The sequence below is a fragment of the Salvelinus sp. IW2-2015 genome, linkage group LG26, assembly GCF_002910315.2.
Source record: "Salvelinus sp. IW2-2015 linkage group LG26, ASM291031v2, whole genome shotgun sequence".
Lineage (NCBI taxonomy): Eukaryota > Metazoa > Chordata > Actinopteri > Salmoniformes > Salmonidae > Salvelinus > Salvelinus sp. IW2-2015.
In genome coordinates, this window is record NC_036866.1 from 36,508,893 (window position 1) to 36,532,795 (window position 23,903).

At 45.5% G+C, this 23,903-nt stretch overlaps 1 protein-coding gene across 1 annotated transcript in view; it reads left to right on the forward strand.

The window, feature by feature from the left end:
- Positions 1 to 19,687, forward strand: part of LOC111952561 (homeodomain-interacting protein kinase 2-like) — a 90,675-nt gene extending 70,988 nt beyond the window's left edge. Inside the window, 13 exon segments of the mRNA XM_070435027.1 lie at positions 6,636 to 6,823; positions 7,362 to 7,444; positions 7,447 to 7,523; positions 10,836 to 11,058; positions 12,087 to 12,208; positions 15,184 to 15,247; positions 15,250 to 15,313; positions 16,433 to 16,624; positions 17,454 to 17,792; positions 18,312 to 18,559; positions 18,866 to 19,023; positions 19,152 to 19,605; positions 19,608 to 19,687. Of these exon segments, the coding sequence (XP_070291128.1) occupies positions 6,636 to 6,823; positions 7,362 to 7,444; positions 7,447 to 7,523; positions 10,836 to 11,058; positions 12,087 to 12,208; positions 15,184 to 15,247; positions 15,250 to 15,313; positions 16,433 to 16,624; positions 17,454 to 17,792; positions 18,312 to 18,559; positions 18,866 to 19,023; positions 19,152 to 19,605; positions 19,608 to 19,654 (2,259 nt within the window). The 3' untranslated portion in view covers positions 19,655 to 19,687.
- The last annotated feature ends 4,216 nt before the right edge of the window (positions 19,688 to 23,903 follow it).

Genomic DNA, 23,903 nt, shown 5'->3' on the forward strand with positions numbered 1-23,903 from the left:
ACACACACACACACACACACACACACACACACACACACACACACACACACACACACACACACACACACACACACACGCAGTGGAGCCCCTTGCATATGCAGTCGCACAGGGGAAATGAAACTGGCTGTGCTCCGACCGAAACCCTTCTTCATTTCAGATTATTTTCTGTCTTCTTATTTACTCTAAAACCACCGCTTAATAAATGACAGGCTGACATCGTAGTTGAGCATTTGGTCAACTCAGTCACAGTATTTCCTGTGTGTAGTTTGTTTTCTTATTTAAGCTGGGTGAATGTTGTGTCCATCACCTAACTGGACACGTCTGTGTAGGACATGTACACAACGACACAGAGAAGGCTAGAGGAGTTGCAGCGTGGGAACCAAGACAATAGCCTTTAGCCCTTAGCTAGGTCTTATTCATTAGGAAATCGTTTTAAAACATTTCACAAGGAAAAATTTAAATTAGTGTTTCTTATTGGACAAGTCCAGGTAGTCCCTGCCTGTTTCAGTCCGTTTTCTTCCGTTTGGTGCCCAATGAACAAGAGCCTGCTCTCTCCAGCGCAACGTTTACAGAGAGAACACCTGTGAACCCATTTGTTTGGTAAAACAAAGAAAGGATGCATTACAATGTTTACGTAACCAGGAAGTGACTCATACAACTAAACCCTGGTGTAGAAAAGCACTGTCGCCAAACGGCTTATATCTTATGTGATCCTTCTCATAACACGTCTCCTCTCCCCAACTCTCATTCCGATTGCGGTGGGAAAGTTGACACAGACCTATGACATTTTGCAGATGATGATACGATAGTGTCTCTGCCCATATTTTGTTCTCACTGTCACCCGCCCAAACATACTAGTTTTAACAGCACACATATTGTAGCGTACATACCGGTAATGATGGAAACCGTGATACATTTCCCAGGCATCTAAAATGTCTTGTTCCTTGAGGGGAGGATAAAAAGCTGTCAAGGTACATGACAGATTAAGTCAGGTAAAATATGACTTGAGGTCTGCAATCTGATTGCAGTTTGCGCCGTACACCTCTACACATCTAGATGTGTATAAGAGACAGCACACACACACACACACACACACACACACACACACACACACACACACACACACAAACAAATCGTCTGGCACGTTAAGCCCTTGGGGTCGTCCACCTCATGCGGACCTACAATTGTTCACTTCACTGATGTCCCATCTGGACTATTAGAGTTGACCCAGTGCCCAGCCAGAGTGCTCCATGTCTGGCATAGTGTGCAGGCCCAGCGGAAGTGGTGCTCGGTGAAGTTAGTGCCTCTGCCTTGGTTAGTTTAGGAGGCCATACCTCCAAGCTGCTCCTACTCCCAGACACACAACACTGGTCTAATGAAATCAACATGCCAGGACCCCATCCAACACACACACACAAACACACACACAGCACAAGAGGTTGTGGTAGCACCTTAATTGGGGATAACGGGCTCGTGGGTAATGACTGGAGCGGAATCAGTGGAATGGTATCAAATACATCAAACACGTGGTTTCCATGGTTTCCAGGTATTCCATTCGCGCCACTCTAGCCATTATTATGAGCCATCCTCTAAGCAGCCTCCACTGACGCACAGGTAGGCAGGCACACACACAGGTTACTAAAAGAAACAGAAAGTAAAAAGAGGAGCCCAGTCCTAATTGGGAGAAGAGCTCAGGCCGAGTCAGAATCTAGGGCCAGATAAATAAGTTAGCAGTGTGGACATCTGTCTTCATTTGTATAATGGATCATATCTGAAGGCACAGAGGGACTGGAGAGAGAGACTTGGGTTGATTACTGGGACGTCTGCCAATGGTGACATTCTTGTTGCTTCCACACTGTCTTGGGAAATGTGGGGAGAGCTTAAAGTTCTGGAGGACCCATCTCCATTTGATCTCTAGTTAGCACTAGCTAAACTGGATGCAGCCTGAATGGAGAACTAGATAGACGGAGGCCAAGACATTTTAGTCGTGGCTGTGTTTTCCCCACACACAACTCTGCGACCCAGCATGACTTTACAGTAGCAATTGCTGACAGTGAAGCAGTGGCCGAAAGACAAGCTCCTCACATTCAGTTTCACTACTACTAACTACTCTTCCTTTCCTCTAAGTAATATTACTGACCTCAACTCAGATGGGATGCTGTTAGTTGTCCAACATTAAACCTGATATTCTATACTAGGGTTGTGAGGTTGTTCTGTACACATCATAGTCTTGCATGGTTAACTCCACCTCTCCTCAGGCACAGGCAGCCGGATGTGTCCCAGTGCTGCTTGGACATCTGCTGTCGTGTCCTCGTGTTCTCCAGTGCCATGTCATGTCACAGCTCCTCAGCATAGAAATAGACGCACTAGATTCTAGATGATATTTCTATAATAACATCTGCTGTCGTGTCCTCGTGTTCTGGAGTGCCATGTCGTAGGTCCTCGGGAGTTACTAGATTCTAGATTCTATTTCCATGATATAATGTCTCTGAGGCCAGAAATATCCATTGACATGCATATACAGACACTGCACTCGTCATGTAAACTACACTGAACAAAGATAGAAACACAACATGCAACAATTTCAAAGATTTTACTGAGTTACAGTTCATATAAGGAAATCAGTTAATTTAAATAAATTCATTAGGCCCTGATCTATGGATTTCACATGACTGGGAATACAGATATGCATCTGTTGGTCACAGATACCTTAAAAAATAGGTAGGGACGTGGACCAGAATACCAGTATCTGGTGTGACCACCATTTGCCTCATGCAGCGTGACACGTCTCCTTCACATAGAGTTGATCAGGCTGTTGATTGTGGCCTGTGGAATGTTTTCCCATTCCTCTTCAATGGCTGTGCGTAGTTGCTGGATATTGTTGGGAACTGGAATGCACTGTTGTACACGTCGATCCAGGGCATCCCAAACGTGCTCAATGGGTGACATGTCTGGTGAGTATGCAGGCCATGGAAGAACTGGGACATTTTCAGGTTCCAGAAATTGTGTACAGATCCTTGCGACATGGTGCCGGGCCTTATCATACTGAAACATGAGGTGATGGCTGCGGATGAATGGCACGACAATGGGCCTCAGGATCTCGTCACGGTATCTCTGTGCATTCAAATTGCCATCGATAGAATGCAATTGTGTTTGTTGTCCGTAGCTTATGCCTGACCATACCATAACCCCCCCTCCACCAGTAATGTTGCACTCTGTTCATAACGTTGACATCAGCAAACCCCTCGCTCAAACGACGCCATACTGCCCGGTACAGTTGAAACTGGGATTCATCCGTGAAGAGCACACTTCTCCAGTGTGCCAGTAGACATCGAAGGTGAGTATTTGCCCACTGAAGTCTGTTACGACGCTGAACCGCAGTCAGGTCAAGACCCTAGTGAGGTCAACAAGCATGCAGATGAGCTTCCCTGAGATGGTTTCTGACAGTTTGTGCAGAAATTCTTCGGTTGTGCAAACCCACAATTTCATCAACTGTCCGGGTGGCTGGTCTCAGACGATCCCGCTGGTTGAAGATGCCGGATGTGGAGGTCCTGGGCTGGCGTGGTTACACGTGGCCTGCTGTTGTGAGGCCTGTTGGACATACTGACATATTCTCGAATAAAATGACGTTGGAGGCTTACAGAGAAATACAATTTTAATTATTTGGCTACAACTCTGGTGGAAATTCATGCAGTCAGCATGCCAATTGCAGGCTCCCTCAAAACTTGAGACATCTGTGGCATTGTGTTGTGTGACAAACCTGCACATTTTAGAGGGGCTTTTTATTGTCCCAAGCACAAGGTGCACCTGTGTAATGATCATTCTTGATATGCCACAGCTGTCAGCTGGATGGATATATTGGCAAAAGAGAAAGGCTCACTAACTGGGATGTAAACAAATGTGTGCACAATATTTGAGATAAATAATATTTGTGCTTATGGAAAATGTTATTTCAGCTCATGAAACATGGGACCAACACTTTACATGTTGCGTTTATATTTTTGTTCAGTGTATAATAGGACTATGCTCAATTTCAGAGCTTTTTGTGTTGTGGGCAGGATAAAGAGAAGTGATGATTATACTAAAAGTATTCTACTGCTTTGCTGCTCTTTGACTTTATGATCTAGCATACTCATAGAGAGGTCTTGCTATGGCTCGGCATTCAATCAATTCACTACAATAGAATGCATGCTGTTCTCCGTAACATTAACATATATACTGTACATTTCTGCTGTGCTACAATGCTAGTATGGAGTTAGATTGCCTCCGTACACATACATAGGCAAGGCGACACATTCGCAATTCGACTGTGCGTTTCCCAAAGTAATTTTTCCCTCTCGCAGAGGACAGCGTGATTATTTTCCCCACCTCATTCCAGAGATGATTCCTTTATCACGGCGAGTGGAGATGTGCGAGGCAGGGAGGGGTTAGGGACGGAGCCTGAATAACTTGCGTAGGAACGAGAACTCAATCATATTGTTTGGCGTTGACTGGCAGTACATCAGATAGCCCCTGAAGCAGGGCTATAGGTAAGCTGTATCTTTATGAAAAACGGGCCCGCTATCTCAGCATAGCAATCGCAATAAACAAGCACGCTTGTCCCCGTCTGTGTCCCGGTCCCCCCAACTCAGACATGCCACTGAAGGCTGTGGGCTGCTCCAGAGCGGCTCTGCCTCAGTTTATACCTCCCCCCTATCTCTAACTCTGCCTCTAACTCTGCCTCTACCTCAACCCCCCCTCTGCCTCAGCTTCTACCTCCCCCTCTGCCTCTACCTCTACCCCCCCTCTGCCTCAGCTTCTACCTCCCCTCTGCCTCTACCTCTCCCTCCCCCTCTGCCTCTATCTCTATATCCCCCTTTGCCTCAGCCTCTACCTCCCCTCTTCCTCTACCTCCCCCTCTGCCTCAGCCTCTACCTCCCCCTCTGTCTCTACCTCTACCTCCCCCTCAGCCTCTACCTCCCCCTCTCCCTCAGCCTCTACCTCCCCCTCAGCTTCTATCTCCCCCTCTCCCTCAGCCTCTACCTCCCCCTCAGCTTCTACCTCCCCCTCTGCCTCCACCTCTCCCTACCCCTCTGCCTCTATCTCTATCTCCTACTTTTTATTGTCCTCCTGCCTCCTCTTATTTTACATTTTTGCGAAATTTTACTAGTCTTCCTTCTGTAACATACAGCTAGTTTTACATGTCTCCTTTTTTCTGTCCCTACGTCCTTTTCTACTTGTCTTTTCAGTACTGTTTTTTCTTCATTTTCTTCCCCCCCCCCCGCCTCAGCCTCTACCTCCCCCTCTGCCTCTACCTCTACCTCCCCCTCTGCCCCAGCCTCTACCTCCCCCTCCTACTTTCCCCCTCTGCCTTAGCCTTTACCTCCCCCTCWGCCTCWYCCTCRKCCTCRSCCTCTYCCTCTACCTCRKCCTCRSCCRCWGCCRCWYCCTCRKCCTCCRKCTRRRKCRRTCRSCCTRWGCCTTWYCCTRRKCCTCRSCCTCAGCCTCTACCTCCCCCTCTGCCTCTACCTCTACCTCCCCCTCTGCCCCAGCCTCTACCTCCCCCTCCTACTTTCCCCCTCTGCCTTAGCCTTTACCTCCCCCTCTTCCTCTACCTCCCCCCCAGCCTCTACCTCCCCCTCTGCCTCTACCTCTACCTCCCCCTCTGCCCCAGCCTCTACCTCCCCCTCCTACTTTCCCCCTCTGCCTTAGCCTTTACCTCCCCCTCAGCCTCTACCGTCCCCTCTACCTCCCCTTACCCTCTTTTAATAAGCAAACGGCAACACATATCGGGTTAATTCTTCGTTTATTTTGCTTCTCAGCAGTAGATAAAAATCTCAGCGACGGCGCCAGTGGAGTTTTGAAGCGGCTCCGCTCTTTTCTATGAATACCAGTGTAAATGTTTGTAATGTCAGTAAGGTGCAAGGGTATCACTATGCGCTGTGACACTGATGTTGACACCCTAACTGATGAAGCCTTCATGTGTGTTTATAAATAGTTCTATCCATGGGAAAGGCAGCAGTGTTTTTCCTGTCGTTCGCAGCAATAGTACAGGCTGCCTCTGAAATGGCACAGTATTCCCATAGGGCTCTAGTCAAAAGTAGCGCACTATATACAGAATAGGGTGCCGAAAGTAATGCACTATATACAGAATAGGGTGCCGAAAGTAATGCACTATATACAGAATAGGGTGCCATTTCAGACACAGCCTCAATAAACACTTTAAGATCAGGGGAAATCTGCGATTGCTACATCCATTTTTTGACTTTTAAATGTATGATATATACCCATTGATTCTTGAAGGCTATAACTTATAAGCTTAGTTAAACTTATGAGCTTAGTTAAATTATCTTACCCCATCTTACCCAAATATGAGCTTGTTTTACTCCTTTGTTTATCAACAAAATGATTGTAAACAACCCCTCTATAGCCTCAAAATATGGTTAAAAAATGTCATTTTGAAGGTCAGTCCTTGCATCTATAACTCTGTCTATGAATTTAAGAGCAGTTACATTTCTCCAGCCCCATCCTTCAGCTATTTACCATATCAGTGTTTGGGTCAGGCTTTGTTATTGTTTGAACTGCAGATTGCCCCTTTAAGGTCTGAAAATGTCCCTCCGAAATGCTAATCGCTAATGCTTATTCTGTATGTTGTCTGTCTGCAGGTGAATATGACGACAGATCTGGAGGGTAGTGACATGCTCGCGGAGAAGGCAGACAGGAGAGAGTTCATCGACTTGTTGACCAAGATGCTGACAATCGACGCGGACAAAAGGATCACCCCCATCGAGACCCTCAATCATCCCTTCGTAACCATGACTCACCTCCTCCCCCACAGCACACAGTACGTCTATTCGAGAGATTCCACCCCGTATCTCATGGAGATAGTTAGATAGCGAGAAGATAACTGGGCAAAAAGTAGCCTAGTAACTGAACTAAATCGAAATGAGGCAGGCTCATACTCACCTCTCTCTCTCTCTCTCTCTCTCTCTCTCTCTCTCTCTCTCTCTCTCTCTCTCTCTCTCTCTCTCTGCTCTTCCCTCTCTCTCTCTCCTTCTCTCTCTCTCTCTCTCTCTCTCTCTCTCTCTCTCTCTCTCTCACTCTCTCTCTCTCTCTCTCTCTCTCTCTCTCTCTCTCTCTCTCTCTCTCTCTCTCTCTCTCTCTCTCTCTCTCTCTCTCTCTCTCTCTCTCTCTCTCTCTCTCTCTCTCTCTCTCTCTCTCTCTCTCCTCTCTCTCTCTCTCTCTCTCTCTCTCTCTCTCTCTCCTCTCTCTCTCTCTCTCTCTCTCTCTCTCTCTCTCTCTCTCTCTCTCTCTCTCTCTCTCTCTCTCTCCTCTCTTCTCTCTCTCTCTCCCCCTCTCTCTCTCCCCCTCTCTCACTCCAGTGTCAAGTCCTGCTTCCAGAACATGGACATCTGTAAGCGTCGTGTGGGCATGTACGACACGGTCAACCAGAGCAAGACCCCCTTCACACCCACGTGGCCCCCAGCACCTCTACCAACCTCACCATGACCTTCAACAACCAGCTCAACACTGTGCACAGCCAGGTACCTACTGTGCACAGTGTGGAGGATTTTACTTCACATACACCTCACAATTCATACAACCTCAGCTACTGTCGGTGGTGACCAGCACTATCCATAACCAGGACATGTAGCAAGCTAATGCAGTAATGAAGCGTATGCACTACTACCCGTGTGCAATACACACTGCAAACAATGTGTCATTAGGACGTCCCCGGGATGTAACGAAATGGTCTGTTAAAGTCGTCAGGACATTGTGTCATGGTCCCCTGGGGGTTTCGTCTAGTTCCCGGCTCGTCCCAGAGGACATTCTTTGAGACGTTCTGTCATGATCCCCTTGTCTAGTTCCCGGTTTGTCTCGAGGTGGGTTTTATTCGATGTTCTTTGGTACATTCTGTCATGGTCCCCTGGAGATTTTGTCTAGTTCCCGGTTTGTCCCGAGGTGGGTTTTATTCGATGTTCTTTGGGACATTCTGTCATGGTCCCCTGGAGATTTTGTCTAGTCCCCAGTTTGTCCCTGCAAGATTGACTTCATCAAAACATCAGGAAATGTAGCTGGCGAAATTCTTTCTACGATAAACATTAGAAATTTGATGGCCATGCATTATTTTAGCAAAAAAGACCTTGTAAGCTAATTTAATTATGTGTGGCTGCTAGCCAAATAGCGTTACACTTTTCTGATTAAAATTAAGCTATTTTTGGAAAAAAAATTGCACTGATTTATTTTGAGTGAAGGAAAACTATAGTTTCACGCCGCTGGTCACTACTGAAGCAAAAAAGAACACTGTTGACTTTCAATAAAAAACGCAGGTAGAATGGTTCTGAGAACGTCCTAATAAGGTCCTTACATGGTCCTCAGTGACGTCCTGGGAACTTACAGGGAAGTAGACAAAGGTCCCCCAGAGAACGTTCCCTTGGCACTATCACAAATGTTCTTAGAACGTTCTCGGAACGCCAGAGGGATAACGTTGCGCCGAAACCCTTAAGGGACCTAATGGGAACGTCACCTAATATCCTCAGGACGTCCCGTTTGCTGGGCAACCGCTAGATGGCTTGGTTAGTGTGTTTTTTCAGGCTAACACTTTACACAGCACAGTACGCACAATCAGCCCACATCTCTTTATTTGAAAGCAATGCATTGACCATTTGCAAGAAAACACTCCCTATAGTAGAACGCTAAAGGAGCATATTAAGGCCAAGACAGCCAAGCTAGGTGTCTGTCTGTGCCTCAGGCTCATTGGGGACTGTCACAAACTGCTGAAGAGATACATGACAAACTTACACTTCCTGCTTGGCTTGCAGTTTAGCGCTTTTCAGGCCTTCAATATCCCACCAGCGGGCTTCCTCCTCTTCCTCCTCTCCTCCTCCTGTTTCTCTTCATTTTGCCTTTGGAGCTTCAGCACGTAGGGCTTTGTGGGGTGTATGTGACTCTAAACTGCTGACTTTCTGCTTCTCCTGGAATCATGAAATGGCTGCATACTTACATTTTTCAGATTGTGCTGAATTAGATTTGCAGCTCTCGTTTTTTCTGGCAAACAGTGTTCTTTATCACTAAACATATTGACAGGCACAGAACCCACTCTGTGCAGAACGGGGTAAAACCTAGACTGCGCTGTAATAAATAGCTTAACGCTCATTTTTCTACTTCGCCATCAGAGCAACTTGGTTCTGTGTGGTATGAGCAGCGCTAAGTAAGTGATTTATTTAGCCGGAGAACATTGAAATGTCTTTGAGTTTTTTATTTGCAGGCTCTCTCTGTGTTGTGTATGATAAATGCCACACTTGCATATTGATTAACTCCTCTCCCCCGGTGCTCATCGAGCTTGCTAAGATGTGCAAAATGAAAAATGAACGTGCCGTCTCTGAATTTTCAACCACTCAGGCTTAATGAAAAGACGCTAATTAATCCGGGTGTTGTCGAACAAATAGTATTTGAGTTAAGACCTGAGCGCACTGGGTGTCTTTAAAAGCATTTGTTCCTATCAAAGCTATCTTTAAGCCTTACTTAGGCCTCATTGATGATCTCCCCATGTCCAAGGTCGTATTGATTAGGCACCAAACAGAAGAAAACAGACTAAAACAGGGAGGGACTACCTGAACTTGTCTATTAAGAACCCTCGTTTTCGTTGTCCGTTGCAAACCGTTTTGTTACGGTATGCCCTAATGAATACGACCCAGGTTTACAGCAGTTCACGCAATTAGCAAGTGCTTGACATCTTTTGAAATATGTCTGCTCAAGGATAGAGATGTGGAGTCAAGATAGTGAAGCCGAGAGACAAAATGTCAGTTTGCCCAGCAACTACTCTGCTCATTATTAGACTTTGGCAACATTTGCATTTTAAGAGCATTGCATAAGCCTCGATTCTGTCACTTAGGAATCCAGTTGGCTCTTTCAATGTTGACCCTTCACAGAGATAATTGCGTGTCTTGAGTACTGGGTCCAGGATTATTTGGGTCCGTTGAGACATAATGTTGTGTAGCCAGAGGGAGGACAAAGACACTGGGAGGAAAAAGGATTTGTCTTTTTGTCTCGTCTCTATATCAGTCTCCTCTAACCTGGGTTTTATTCATTAGGCTCACTGTAGCAAAATGTAGCAAAACGTTTTGCAACGGAAAACAAAAACAAGTGCTTCTTATTGGACCAGCTCAGGTAGTCCCTCTTTGTTTCAGTCCAGTTTCATCTGTTTGGTGCCTTATGAATACAACCCAGATCAGAGTGTTTCTGTTTGGTTCCTATAGTGCTTCATTGAAGCCTCTGAGTGTGTATGTACATGTATGTGGATATTTAGTTGTGTACACAATACATTGAGAGAATCTCCATTGACATGCATACTTGTGGCAGTTCTAACAGTATGTGTGTATGTACATGTACAGTATGGACAAATAATCCTCTGCGGCTCAATGTACTGTTTATGTACAGTAATTACAGCACTATCAAATAATAGGTTGGTGATGGAAGTGATTTGTCACATTGATTCTCTCTTTCCATCACATACTCTATTTCTCTCTTTCTCTGGGTTCTCTCACTCTTTTCACTGAAATGCAGCATGCACAGTACATTAAAGCTGTCGGACACAGGCTGAGAAATATCACACTATTTATAATATTCGGAGAGATATTACAATGCCCTAATTTTTCCCTCTGTTTGAATGTATTACCAATGTACCATTAAGACATCTAACGCGTAATAAATAAATGACAATGATATTTTATGTTGCGATGAGTTATGATAGTATCCCCCCCAGCAACCCACCAACCTTCAGAACCTTTTGAGCTTACCACCACCACCCAGCCTTTCCTCATGGCTTTTTGTTTTCGATCCCATTGTTCCTTTAGGCCACCAACCTAGCTCCCTCCACCACCAGTGCCACCCTTTCCCTTGCCAACCCCGAAGTCTCCATACTAAACTACCCATCTGCACTCTACCAGCCGTCCGCGGCCTCCATGGCTGCCGTGGCACAAAGGAGCATGCCCCTGCAGCCCGGGGCCACTCAACTCTGTCCTGCCCGGCCTGACCCCTTCCAGCAGGCCCTCATCGTCTGTCCACCAGGCTTCCAAGGTAAGAGATTAAACCAACACAGTGTATGCTGTGTAAAAAGGCCACAGATCTAGGATCAGCTTCCTCTATCCCTGAGCTTAACCTTAAGCATTGGTCCTGTATCAGTGGTTAGGTGTCTGTAACGATGGATTGTTTGCCACCATCTTGGAACAGGTTTACATTGAAAAAACATCAGAAAGATAAAAGATTGCAACAGGATTACCTGTATACATAAATGCTAAATGAGTGAATTAAAATAGCCTCTATAAGCCTTTCTATAGCCAACAGTGCTTGACTTGGGCAGGAGCTCACTGGAGCTGAGTACCGGCACCTCAAATGTTCTACTGCTTGAGCTTCTATTCATCTTATAGAATATTAGCTCAAAAGTAAATATAAACAGTACCGGCACCCAAAATGAGTAACGGCACCTATTTCAAACACTGCCTGTCAAAGGCTCAGTCAGTTTCAGTAGACTAGATCAGCAGTCTGGCACTAGGGAGTTTTGTTTTTCTCCTGAAGAGAGAAGGGCTTATCAAGCTGTGAGCAGGCACTGCACACCACTGGCTGTGTAGACCTTTTGTTCTGTAACTTCCACTGACCCCCCAAGGCAACGGCAGTCTTCATGTTTAAGAGATATGCTGTGATACATTTATGAGCTAATTAGTCATATAAAAATGCATTTATCTATGATTGATGCTTTTGAACCACCGCTCTGGTCTAACCTCTGTTTATGAGGTTTTAAGACTGAAAGAAACGTTCTTTTTGGGGGGGTTTCTGTGGAACGGCGGATAAGAATTTCCATTTCCTGTTTGCTCCACTCAACCAAGGGTTATATAGATAGCATTTATGTTGTCATTACTAACTTAATGTTTTCAAGCTGAATCAGTAATTGAGTACAGTATCACTATAAACTAAAAAACTGTTTTGAAATGAAACATTTTCTTTAACAATTTTGCCATCATCGTTTCTTCCAGGGTGCAGGCCTTTTTGTGTGACACGTGGAGTATTGTTGTTGTTGACCTCATCTATGTTGTTGTGTGTGTCCTCAGGGCTGCAGGCTTCCCCGTCCAAGCACACAGGCTACTCTGTGCGGATGGAGAGCGCCGTTCCTATAGTGACGCAGGCCCCCGGTGCTCAGCCGCTGCAGATCCAGCCAGGCCTGTTGACACAGGTAGGGAGTAGTGACGCGGCGGTCGTCGTGGAGATCAGGGGGCCCACATATAGGCCCTTAATTGCATCTCTGAACTCATAATGATAGCTCATCTTTGTTTCCCTGAGGTGCACAATACACTGAACCTATTATATTTACTGGGAGACATGAATGTCTCCCTAAACACACATATGGCTAAAAGGGTCTTTTGTATGCTTTTGTTGATGAAAGCTACTTTGGAAATGTCAGGCCGTACCTCTGTATCCTTTACCTACATCAGTGTAACAGGCTAGCCTTTGATCAAGGCAGGGAGTCAGTCTGTGTGTTCTTGTGATCCTTCTGCTGGTAGCTGCTTTGCCTGAGTGAGTTAAACCCTGTTTCTAGTGTCCTCCCACCCTCCCTTTCTCCTAAGAGGAAGAGGCTGCCATGGTTTGATGAACAAGAGGGAGAATTTGTTTGTTCGCGTTCAGAGTTCTCACTAAAAACCCTTAGCAGTGGAGCTGTAGTAGGTTTACCAGCTAATGTACAGTCGTTTGAAAGAACATACATACCCATGCATTATTCCTACAATAGACTATAAAGTAGTAAAGTGGAGCAGTAGGCCACCTCCCCCTCTGGTTTCTGGAAATTTCCATAAGCGCTTTAAAGTCCTAGGAGTAAGAAGGGTTCCCTTATCTCTTGTTAATCATGCAGTAGCCAACTAGCGAGGCTCTCTGTGCTGTGTAGAAGACTAATCTGTCAGATTCCAAATGATGATTAGCTTTAGGGCTGCTTCCAAGTCAGGCGCTCTGGAATTATAGGCCTCAGAAGAGAGGGACAGATTAGGAAACGCTTGAGGGTTTTGAGGGGTTCGCTCAACTCCAGAAGACTACAAAGGTCACCCTATACCCTATAGCATTAACTTAATTTTTAGCATTCATTCTGAAAGACTGCCTCAAAAGAAGCTTTCATAAAATATTTCACAGTATATTAATTTCTACAGTACAAAGCATGCCGTTTATACAGACCAGTAGCACATCCAATATGTGGAAGTACTGGATCTAAATCCCTCATTCCCTTTGTTCTGGGAGGTCTCTAGTGGGTGTGGGTGGGTTTAGCCTTCAGGCCTTTCTGCAGCCGCAGCCCACCCTCGGCCCAGGTTGGGCTCAATCTCCCTGGGTGTCTGTAGAGCAGAGCTGAGGCTGGGTGGTGGAGCTGTGGAGGAGGGCCCCAGGCAGGCAGCCAGGCAGGACCTTTATCTGGATCAGGAATGCAGAAAATTTGGAAACAATTGGGGAGTGAGAGCCAGGGCTTTCAGGGCCCTAAGGTGACAAAGGTTTTTTTCCTCGGGGAGAGGAGGTTGTTGTTGGGAGCAGGGAACTAGCTAGCACCGCTGCTGCTGGGGTGATGGCCTGGGAAGAAAGAAAGGGCCTCTTAACGGGTTAGGGCAGACAGGCCGATTACACAACACAGACGCCCGGCGAGAGAGGAATGCATACTGCCAGGAATGGAGTGAGCAGGATGGAAGAAGAGATAGAGGGGTGGAGAGAAGGCGATGGAAGTATTAGTGGCTCTTAATGGGTTCTGGCATGTTGATAAAAGGACTTGAAATGTGAATTTAACCATGGGATATGTAAAGGAGTCTGCAAGTGGCTTAGGTTGTCTTCTATTGGCCGGGTTTTCGTGCTTTTCCATTGGATGTGCCTGTGTCCTTTATCCATCCACAGCCCGGTCATGTTTTGTTGACCTAAAGATGCCTCCCTCCCCCTTCACCCATGGACTGTTTTTGTTTGAAGTTAATCATCTTCTCCAACGTACCTCAGACAAAACAATTCACTCCTACAAGCTAGCGGTCATACGCTGTTCAACCTTACAATAATTATTTAACCGTAGAGTATAACAGTTACATTGTGCACAAGAAATGCGGACGACACCAGAAGAATAGACCTGGAGATGTATGCCTTGCACTCTGTATGAGCCCAGCCCAGATGTAGGCCTAAGTATTGAGTGCTTTGTCCTCTGTGCTGTGTGCTGCAACACGTACCGATGCTGCCGAGGTAAATAGAATGCAAATGCTAATAAAGAACAATTCATAGAACCCCACATTAAAGTGCTAATCAATAGAGCTAATAGTGTCTGCACTATTAGGGCTGCAGACACACACACACACTCACTCACACACACATACTCGACTCGTGGCATATAATGCCTGGAAACTCTCTGCGTGTTGCACAGTAATACAAAGCACGTCCTTTCACAGCAACAATGTGAATTTAATTAAAAGCGGAACTGATTTGGATAATGCCAAACACTTCAGCACACACACAGGAACCAGGAGGGGAGAGGCAACACATCTTTATCAAACATCCAAAGTCCTATCTATGAACTGTTGATGTGTGTTGTCTGCAAGGCCAGAGAACTGGCTTTGTTTAAATAGCCAGACGCTGGCCAGTTGTTCTGCTTGTGTCTGCAAACCTATTGGCTGTTTTTGTGTTTTTACAGGGATCCCTTATCTTTTGTTACACTTTAGCGCATTCAATTATTTTCTCTTGTTTTCCCTGTTGCTTTAATCTCTGGAATTAAAACAATGGGAGATAAAACAACACATTTTTTTCGGATGTGTTCTTCCTACCTAAGACTGATTATAAACTGAGTGTTTAAACTTGGTGGACAAAACTGCTTAAATTACATTGGTAACCAGTTTATAATAGCAATAAGGCACCTCGGGGGTTTGTGATATATGGCCAATATACCACAGCTAAGGGCTGTGTCCAGGCACTCCACGTTGCGGCGTGCGTAAGAACAGCCCTTAGCCATGGTATATTGGCCATATACCACAACCCCTCTGGCCTTATTGCTTAAGTATACCTCACATGGTTGAAGCGCAGGGTTAATTAGAGATATGATAGAATACGGTAGAATGGAAACAGTGTTCTATTTCATTCTGTGGCTGTCCAGAATTCTTCTTATTCTCTTCCTTCCTCTCTCCCCGTCTCTCCCCCCGTCTCTCCCCCTAGCAGGCCTGGCCCAGTGGCACCCAGCAGATACTCCTACCCCCGGCCTGGCAGCAGCTTACCCACACCTCGTCCAGCACGCCACCGTCATCCCAGACTCCATGATGGCCTCACAGCCCCTGGCTAACTGGAGGTAAAGAACATGCCTCCTCTTCATGTTGCACACTGTAAATTGTATACTTTTTGGAAATCCAGTGTCTTATTAGCCCATGTGGGCTGGGCATCTGAAAAGATGCAAGACACTACCATAACAAATCAATCGATCAAAACCTATAAGACCAGAATAGTCATGAAAGATTAGACTAGTATAAGCCTGGCATATCTGTAAGTGAAGCCAAATGACAAAGGTACAGTAGTTTCATTGTAGCCTGCAATCCAATTGTATATCCTCCATTTCACCCTGATGAGATTCCAGGCTAGTTTCATTGACCAACTGTGTATTAAATCCTGGTCAACAGCGAAAGTTCGGATGTTTACAAAGTGCAGAGAGGATCAGCACAGCAGTGTCCTGATTGACAGAGGAGCATGGCCTTGTGACAGGCACTCAGAGGGCTGCCATGAATCACAGTCTATAAGTGAACAGCGAGGCTTTTATAAGAGCACATTTACCTCAGGGAGATGAGATGTATGCACATAAAAGGACATCATCCCAGGCATTGCGTGTCACATGGATCACATGTTAGATGGATGGCGCCTGCAGGAAGATAAGCAGGAATGCAGGTATATGAGTGTGTTTGCGTGTGTGTGTAATTAGCAGTGCCGTGTAAGGACAGGGTGGTGGCAGACACGTCTCTCTCTATCCCCCCTCTCTCTCTCTCCCCCTCTCGCTCTCTCTCTCCCCTCTCGCTCTCCCTCTCTTCCTCTCTCCCTTTCTCTTCTCTCTCTCTCTCCTCTCTCGCCGCCACAGCTCCATTGTCCTCACAAAGATGATTGTGAAAGTGTCACACTTCTCTGCAGAGCTATCCCTCTACAGCTTCTGGTGTCAGCTCCCCATGCCCTCCCCTCCTTTCCGCTCTCTTTTCTCCCCTCTGTGTCATGCGGTGACTGTTGCCACCCACAGGCTCCTCTGGGAAATACACATGCTTTGTCTAAACTCTAGTCCTCAAATAAAGCAGTATGTGCGTATGTGCTGTAATAGATATGTGCTTAGAGATTAAAATCGGGCAAGTTCACCACGACAGTGTTTAAACTTAAACACAATACATATAAAATACAGGTTCAGAGTAGTGATGAGACATATGTTGTGTTCCAGGAATTCTCACCAGCACAGCGGCCATTACAATCCCATCATGCAACAGCCGGCGCTGCTGACTGGCCACGTCACCCTACCATCCAACCAGAATCAGCCTCTCAATGTGGGCGTGGCCCATGTGATGAGGCAACCGTTGACCAATAACAACAACTCTTCTTCCAAAAAGACCAAGCAGCATCAGATGACTGCCAGGTAAGCACAACTAGGACCTCCTGAACAACTAGAATCTCCTAATCAACTAGGACCTCCTACACAACTAGGACCTCCTACACAACTAGGATCTCCTACACAACTAGGACCTCCTACACAACTAGGACCTCCTACACAACTAGGACCTCCTACACAACTAGGACCTCCTACACAACCAGGACCTCCTACACAACTAGGACCTCCTACACAACTAGGACCTCCTACACAACTAGGACCTCCTACACAACTAGGACCTCCTGCACAACTAGGACCTCCTGCACAACTAGGATCTCCTACACAACTAGGATCTCCTACACAACTAGGATCTCATACACAACTAGGACCTTCTACACAACTAGGACCTCCTACACAACTAGGATCTCCTACACAACTAGGACCTCCTACACATATAGGATCTCATACACAACTAGGATCTCCTACACAACTAGGACCTCCTACACAACTAGGACCTCCTACACAGCTAGGACCTCCTACACAACTAGGACCTCCTACACAACTAGGATCTCCTACACAACTAGGATATCCTACACAACTAGGACCTCCTACACAACTAGGACCTCCTACACAACTAGGACCTCCTACACAACTAGGATCTCTTTAGGTCTGAACACAACACAGTCAGTGACCGGCCATCACATGCAGTTGACTGGTGCTGCTGACTTTCAACCTTCAACCATTCAGAACACAAGGGCGTATTGTTATTATGTACATACACAGGACCTTTTACATGTGTAAGAAGTATATAGTGTGTAGTATGTAGTAGTTGTTAACCTAATAATGGCTCATCCCTCTCTTCTCTCTCTCCCGGCAGAAACGTGTCTGCATACGAGGTGTCCTCCTCCCAGGCGGTACTGTCCCCACAGCGCTCCAAGCGGGTGAAGGAGAACACCCCTCCACGCTGTGCTGTGCTCCAGAACCACGCCCCCTCCTCCAGCTCCGGCTGTGGACCCCCACAGGGTTGTGGAGGGTGGGGAGCGGGCGAAGCAGAGCAGGCTTCCAGCACCACCCAGGACCACCACCAGCACCACAACAGGCCGCGTCAGACCATCATCATCCCTGATACACCCAGCCCGGCTGTCAGTATAATCACCATCAGCAGTGACACGGACGAGGAGGATGATCACAAGCAGAGCAACACCAACCATACCAGGTACAAGTCAGCCATTTTGGGTCAGACATTACACACGTGCAGAGATCTGGGAGCCAGGGTTTAATACAAAACAGGAGGCCATGTTTAGTGTCATTACTGACAGAGTTGGGTTTGATTTCGTTTCAGTTCCAGACAATTCCACCCGGCACGGCCAGAAGTGGACTGGCCACCCCTCAGAGCCTGGTTCCTCTCTAGGTTTCTTCCTAGGTTCCTGCCTTTCTAGAGAGTTTTTCCTAGCCACCGCGCTTCTACATCTGCATTGTTTGTTGTTTGTGGTTTTAGGCTGAGTTTCTGTTTAGCACTTTGTGACATCTTCTGATGTAAAAAGGGCTTTATAAAATATGTTTGATTGATTGAATTCTGTAATAAGATTGGACCTGATTGGCATAAGGCCATTTATCAGTGAATTGATCTGAATTCACAAGTTATTATGGAATCGACACAAACATTGGTTAGTAGGTTAGTAGGCTGATGAGTACTATATGAGGCATTAAATAGAGTGCATCCTCTTCCTTGCAGCTTGTCCAAGCATAGGAAGAACGTCATCAGCTGTGTGACGGTACACGACTCCCCCGACTCGGACCTGTCCAGTAACAACAGTCCCTATGCCGTAGAGTCCAGGCTGGCCAACAACAACGGCTACCATGACTCCAAGACCACCTTGTTGGACAACTACAGCAACGGCAACAACCCCCGCACCATCATCATCCCCCCTCTGAAGAGCCAGTCCAGCGAGGTGCTGAGCGAGTGTGAGCGCCTGATGCCAGGTATCTACACAGATATCTACACAGGTACCTACACAGATCCGCACACCCATGTAGACAAGGGGGGATGGTCGATACTCATCTGGAGTATAGGAAATACTATATTCTGTAGAGATAGCTTTTTATTTGAGTTGAATATGATCATTATTATCATTGTCGGTACTCCAGTTTACCCATTCGCTAAGTCCCGCCCGATTGGTTACTGTTGCTACCTTGGTCAACAATTGGGTGTTTTGTGTTTGTATATTGTACTCGTGCTATTTTCTTGACCTGGATTGACCTCTTTCCCTTGCCTCATTTCCGCTTCAGATGCAATGAATCATCAGAATTCGGCGTATAAGTTTAAAACCTCCAACGGCGTGGGCATGATGTCTGGCAACAACCACCTTTCGGGGGGCATGTCTTACCGACAGCAGCGCTCAGGGCCACACCCCTTCCAGCAGCAGCAGCCTCTCAATCTCAGCCAGGTATGGAGAGAGAGCCAAGTAAGAACCCATCTAAATTACCTTGTATCATTTACCGTGTGGAAAGTTTGTCTCTGACAGACTAGAATTTGGATTGCACTGACTCCGTCCTCGTGTCTCTCCCTCTCAAGGCCCAGCAGCACATGGTAGCTGAGAGGAACGGAGGCCACCGGCGCCAGCAGGCTTACATCACCCCAACCATCGCAGCCCAGGCCCCCTACTCCTTCCAGCACCACAACAGCCCCTCTCACACTGCCAACGTGCACACCCACCTGGCTGCCACCCACCTGTCTGCCACCCACCTGGCTGCCACCCACCTGCCCGGCCAGCCCCACCTCTACACCTACACTGCCACGCCAGCAGCCCTGGGCTCCACGGGCACTGTGGCCCACCTGGTGGCAACCCCGGGCTCTGCCCGCCACACGGTCCAGCACACCACATACCACACACCGGCCATTGTTCACCAGGTACCCGTCAGCATGGGGCACCACGTGCTGCCCTCACCCACCCTGCACCACAGCCAGTACCAGGCTCAGTTTGCTCACCAGACGTACATCAGCGCCTCGCCTGCCTCCACTGTCTACACTGATACCCACTGAGCCCCACCAAGGTGAACCAGTACCCTTACCTCTAGAGCCAAGCCAACACACTGGAGACCCAGAACCCACCCCCCCCCCCCCCCCCCCCCCCCCCGACCCCAGCACTACTGATGCTGCTCACCCCATGTCCTCCCTCCCTATCCCTACTCCACGGACAGAGAGATAGAGAGACATGCATTCTTTATGAAACTGTCACGTTTAACTTGAAGATATAACGACAGAGAGGAAAAGGGAAATACACAGCCCCTCTAAGGGAAAGGAGGGGTGAATTTTTTTCTCCAAAAGGGCCAGTTTTGCTTTGTTTTCTCTCTTGGTTTTATTTTATTTTTCTCATTCTTTTACAGCAAGGTCTTCGTGACAGGCGTTTGAGAGAGATGGAGGGTTTCTGTTCTTCTAACACGTCTTTTTGTTTTGTTTTCTTCTCTTGAATTGGGGGTCCCTCTCTGGATGTTGGAATTCCCAATGTGAGAATTCCCATGAGGATTTGGGAATGAAGGTGAAATACGGAAACCTGCTGCTCTTCAAAGAATTTAAAAAAATAACGATGGCCTTGAACTGTCTTAAACATTTCCAAATCATTCAAGGTGTGGGAGAGAGAACAAAGCACCCCTCCTTCTCCAACAGACAACCGGAGTCAGGAATCTTCTGGAAATATAACCAACGAAAGACAAAAAAAACATTCTAATGTATTTATAGCTATTTTCCCTTCATTTTTTCGTTCTCACCTTTTTGAGGAGACTTATGTTATAGGTATAGGAGTCATAGCCGGGCCCTGTTTTTAGAATGTAGCAGTCTGCACCCAGATTCTTTTATCAAGAGCTTTTTCTGATACCAATAGAATTGATTTGTTTCTCTTTTTTCAATGTGATTGCACAAAGTGGTTATAATAACATAGGCATGTACAACGTGATTATCTGTGTGTGCGTGTGCTACTGTCAGCCATGTGTGTAGTCCACCTCCTCTTGCACCTTTGTGCTATAATTCTCTGAATCCTCCGCAGTCTTAGGTTTGACCATTGTTCCCTTGTAGTGCCTTACAGATATAACGACACAGTTTATGCCGCTGGAACCTTGAGAACTAACAGACTAGCTGGAACTGGTTCCTTGGTTTGACATGTTATTGTCGGGGCAGTTTTGATTTCTCTTCCAGGTGTAGGCTTAGCCCCTAGCTCTGTTTCCTATCCTTATGACAGTATACTACAGAGTTCAGAGGTCAGAGTTCATATTTGCCTGACCTTTGGCTTTTTTGTTAAGTGTGCATGAGTTTAACTTGCTTAGGGTACTGAACCAAAGTCGTTAGATCAATCCTCGTTACGTTGTGTGCTGGATATTAATGTTAATATGTGTACAGTATAAGCCTTTGTCACCGTGATATCCATACATACCATGGCTTAAGTTTGAGATGTGTTACTTTGTTTTTATATCACACAAGGAATTGGTTCAGAGGAATGATAGAACAGAGAAGTATTAGCACAAGGATCCATTTTGGGGTAATGGAAAATGCAGAAATACAAGAATGTGACTGTCAAAAACATGTATGTGATGAGTTCAACATAGGGTGACAGAGTCCAGAGTTCGACAAAAAATAGCAAAGGCCTGATGGGAAGTTGTGGTTGCTATGGCTGAGATCCTGAGAAGGCCAGTGAGAGAGAGTCTGGTTGGTTGCAGTGGGGAAGCAGAGTATTGAGGGCTGGTGAGAGGGGTTGCTGGGTAGGAGTCAGACCTGGACTCAAATAATATTAGAAAATGTTCAAATACTTTGAACATTTGTTTTAGCCTGCCTGGATTGCCAGATGGGCTATGTTTGCAGTTTAGCAAGCATTACTTCCATTGTGCCAGGCAAACTCAGTCAAGCCCAGCTAAAGTGTTTGAAATGATTTCTAATAGTATTTAAACCCAGATCTGAGTAAGTGAGCGGCTACTAGAAAGATTTGGGTTGGGATGGGTAGGAACTGAGGATGGCAGAGTGGTAGGGTGGCATTCCTCATGTTAATTGGACTAAAAGAATAGCATGTTGGCACTGAGCAGGTTGGTAGGAACAGTGGGTAGGAGTTACAGGGGCTACGTGAATGCACACCTAACTCAAGATACAAGTTGTTGTGTTGTTGTTGTTGTCTTGCAAAGATAAATGGAAGTGATTTAGTCTTTTCTGCTCTGAGGGTTGTGTAGCACCTCTCAGCAGAGAGGGAGAGACTGGAACGGAACAGAAATGCTACAGTGTACACCTGGAAGGTCTTCCTATGAAATGGGCTTCATTTGTTAACACTATCTCTGTTTTGTCTTTGGAATGTGTTCACAGACACCACACCACCAGAAAGGGATACCAGATATGTAGTAAGAGAACTGATTGGCCTATTGCTTCTATGTGTTTGCTACTTCATTTAACATTTGTTTTATTTGTCTTAGCCAATGATATATGAATAATCTCTCTGTTATATGTTATACTGTCCTCATTAAGTGGGCACATCAGAACTGCTTGTGGTTTTAGGAAGAGCCTTCCCCCTTATCCCTTCATATCATGCCATAGTACTTGCATTTGAAGTGATTGTTTTATTTTTATGTCACTATTGAACTTTTGAAATGGCTGTAGGTACAGTATATATTGTGTTATTTTACAGATAGTTGCAATCAAGTGTTTTGATGATTTGTTATTAGGCTCATTTCTATTTTGATTTGTAACTGGGAGTTGCTGTACGTTGATGTTAAGTATTCCTAGGAGGGTGTGTATACCTGTGTACAGTGTTCAGACACCGGTGACGATAATAAGGTTGTAAAGTTGATGATAATCCATTGGGGCCCTTATAGGTACTGTAGGTCATTTAGGCTTGAGTGTGTCAGACCCAGGTTTGCTCCTAAAACCAAACCTAAAACAACAACATCTTGGTACTTCACCAATATGCCACTGTGCTCCCTCCAACTGGCTCCACCATGCAAGCCTTGGGTTCCTGGCAGTCAAAGATGTGGTGTAGAGATACCGTGCAGTAGGTATACATTGCTGGTTACATCATTTTCTTTCTGTTCCGTGTTGTACCTTTGTTTGTATGTTTTTGTTCATTTCCTTAAGGCCTGTGGGCCTAAGCACACACATAAGAGAGATGCTTTTACACACGAGAGTTTGGCGCCTCCATAAAGAGGAAGACTACTGAAACATTCCACTGCAGAGAGAATCCGACATCCATACTGCACACCCAACAGCCCCTATAGCTCTCTGCTCACTTGTCATTTGGGGACTTTTCTTTTTTCCCACCAAAGAAATTCAACATGTTGATGATGTACAGTACAAACACAAACAATCCCCAATGTGGTCTGGCAATAACGTCTGCATTAAAGGTACATGTTTAGACCAGAAGTTATTGCTAGACCACATTGGGGATTGTTTGTGTTTGTACTGTACATCAACATGTTGAATTTCTTTGGTGGGGGAAAAAAAGTCCACAAATGACAAGTGAGATGTGCACATATAGTACTGTAGAAATACATACAGTATGTGCACATATAGTACTGTAGAAATACATACAGTATGTGCACAACACACACATATGAGTGATTAGAGTTGCCACAATATCTGTTTATGGTTGAGCTATTTTGAAGGAGTTTACTGTCATTTGCAGTCCACCATTCTCAAACATCTATGATTTGAACAATGTATTATTTGATATCTGTCACTTGTTGCCCCCTAAATGTAAAAATGGAATCCTCTAACTTCTTCGAATTGTTTTATATAAGTGTTTTTTACGTTGTTAAAGTTGTATTTTAGCTTTATTAATGTTGTAAGCAAATTAATTTTTTTTAAACAAAAACATGTTATAAGTTAGTGTGCCATGGAATGACCTATAGAGTGAAATGAATAAAAAAAATATACCAATAATACCTTTAAAATAATGGTCACTAGCACAAAATGAATGTAATATGTGACCTGCTTCATCTGAAATGCTTTAAATATTTCTGCTTGAGTGACCATTAGTTAAAGTAAAGATTTGATTTCTACATTATTTGTTGCCATGCAAGATGCAATAAGTCTGTGATTCCAGCAAAAACAACTTGACTCAGCATAAATTCATTTGAAAAAGTCAACATTTTTATTCCGATATGGGGTTTTCAAATATGATATATTCGATTTCATTCTATTTTTTTTCATGTATAATCTAAATTTAGCAAATTACGAGAAGCCCTTTGAATCTTACACTCAATTTCTTTTCAACGGACTTGCTATATTTTGAATGAGAACATGTATTTGAATGTGTAAAATATGTTAGTATCATACTACTTTGTTTAACATGCGTTA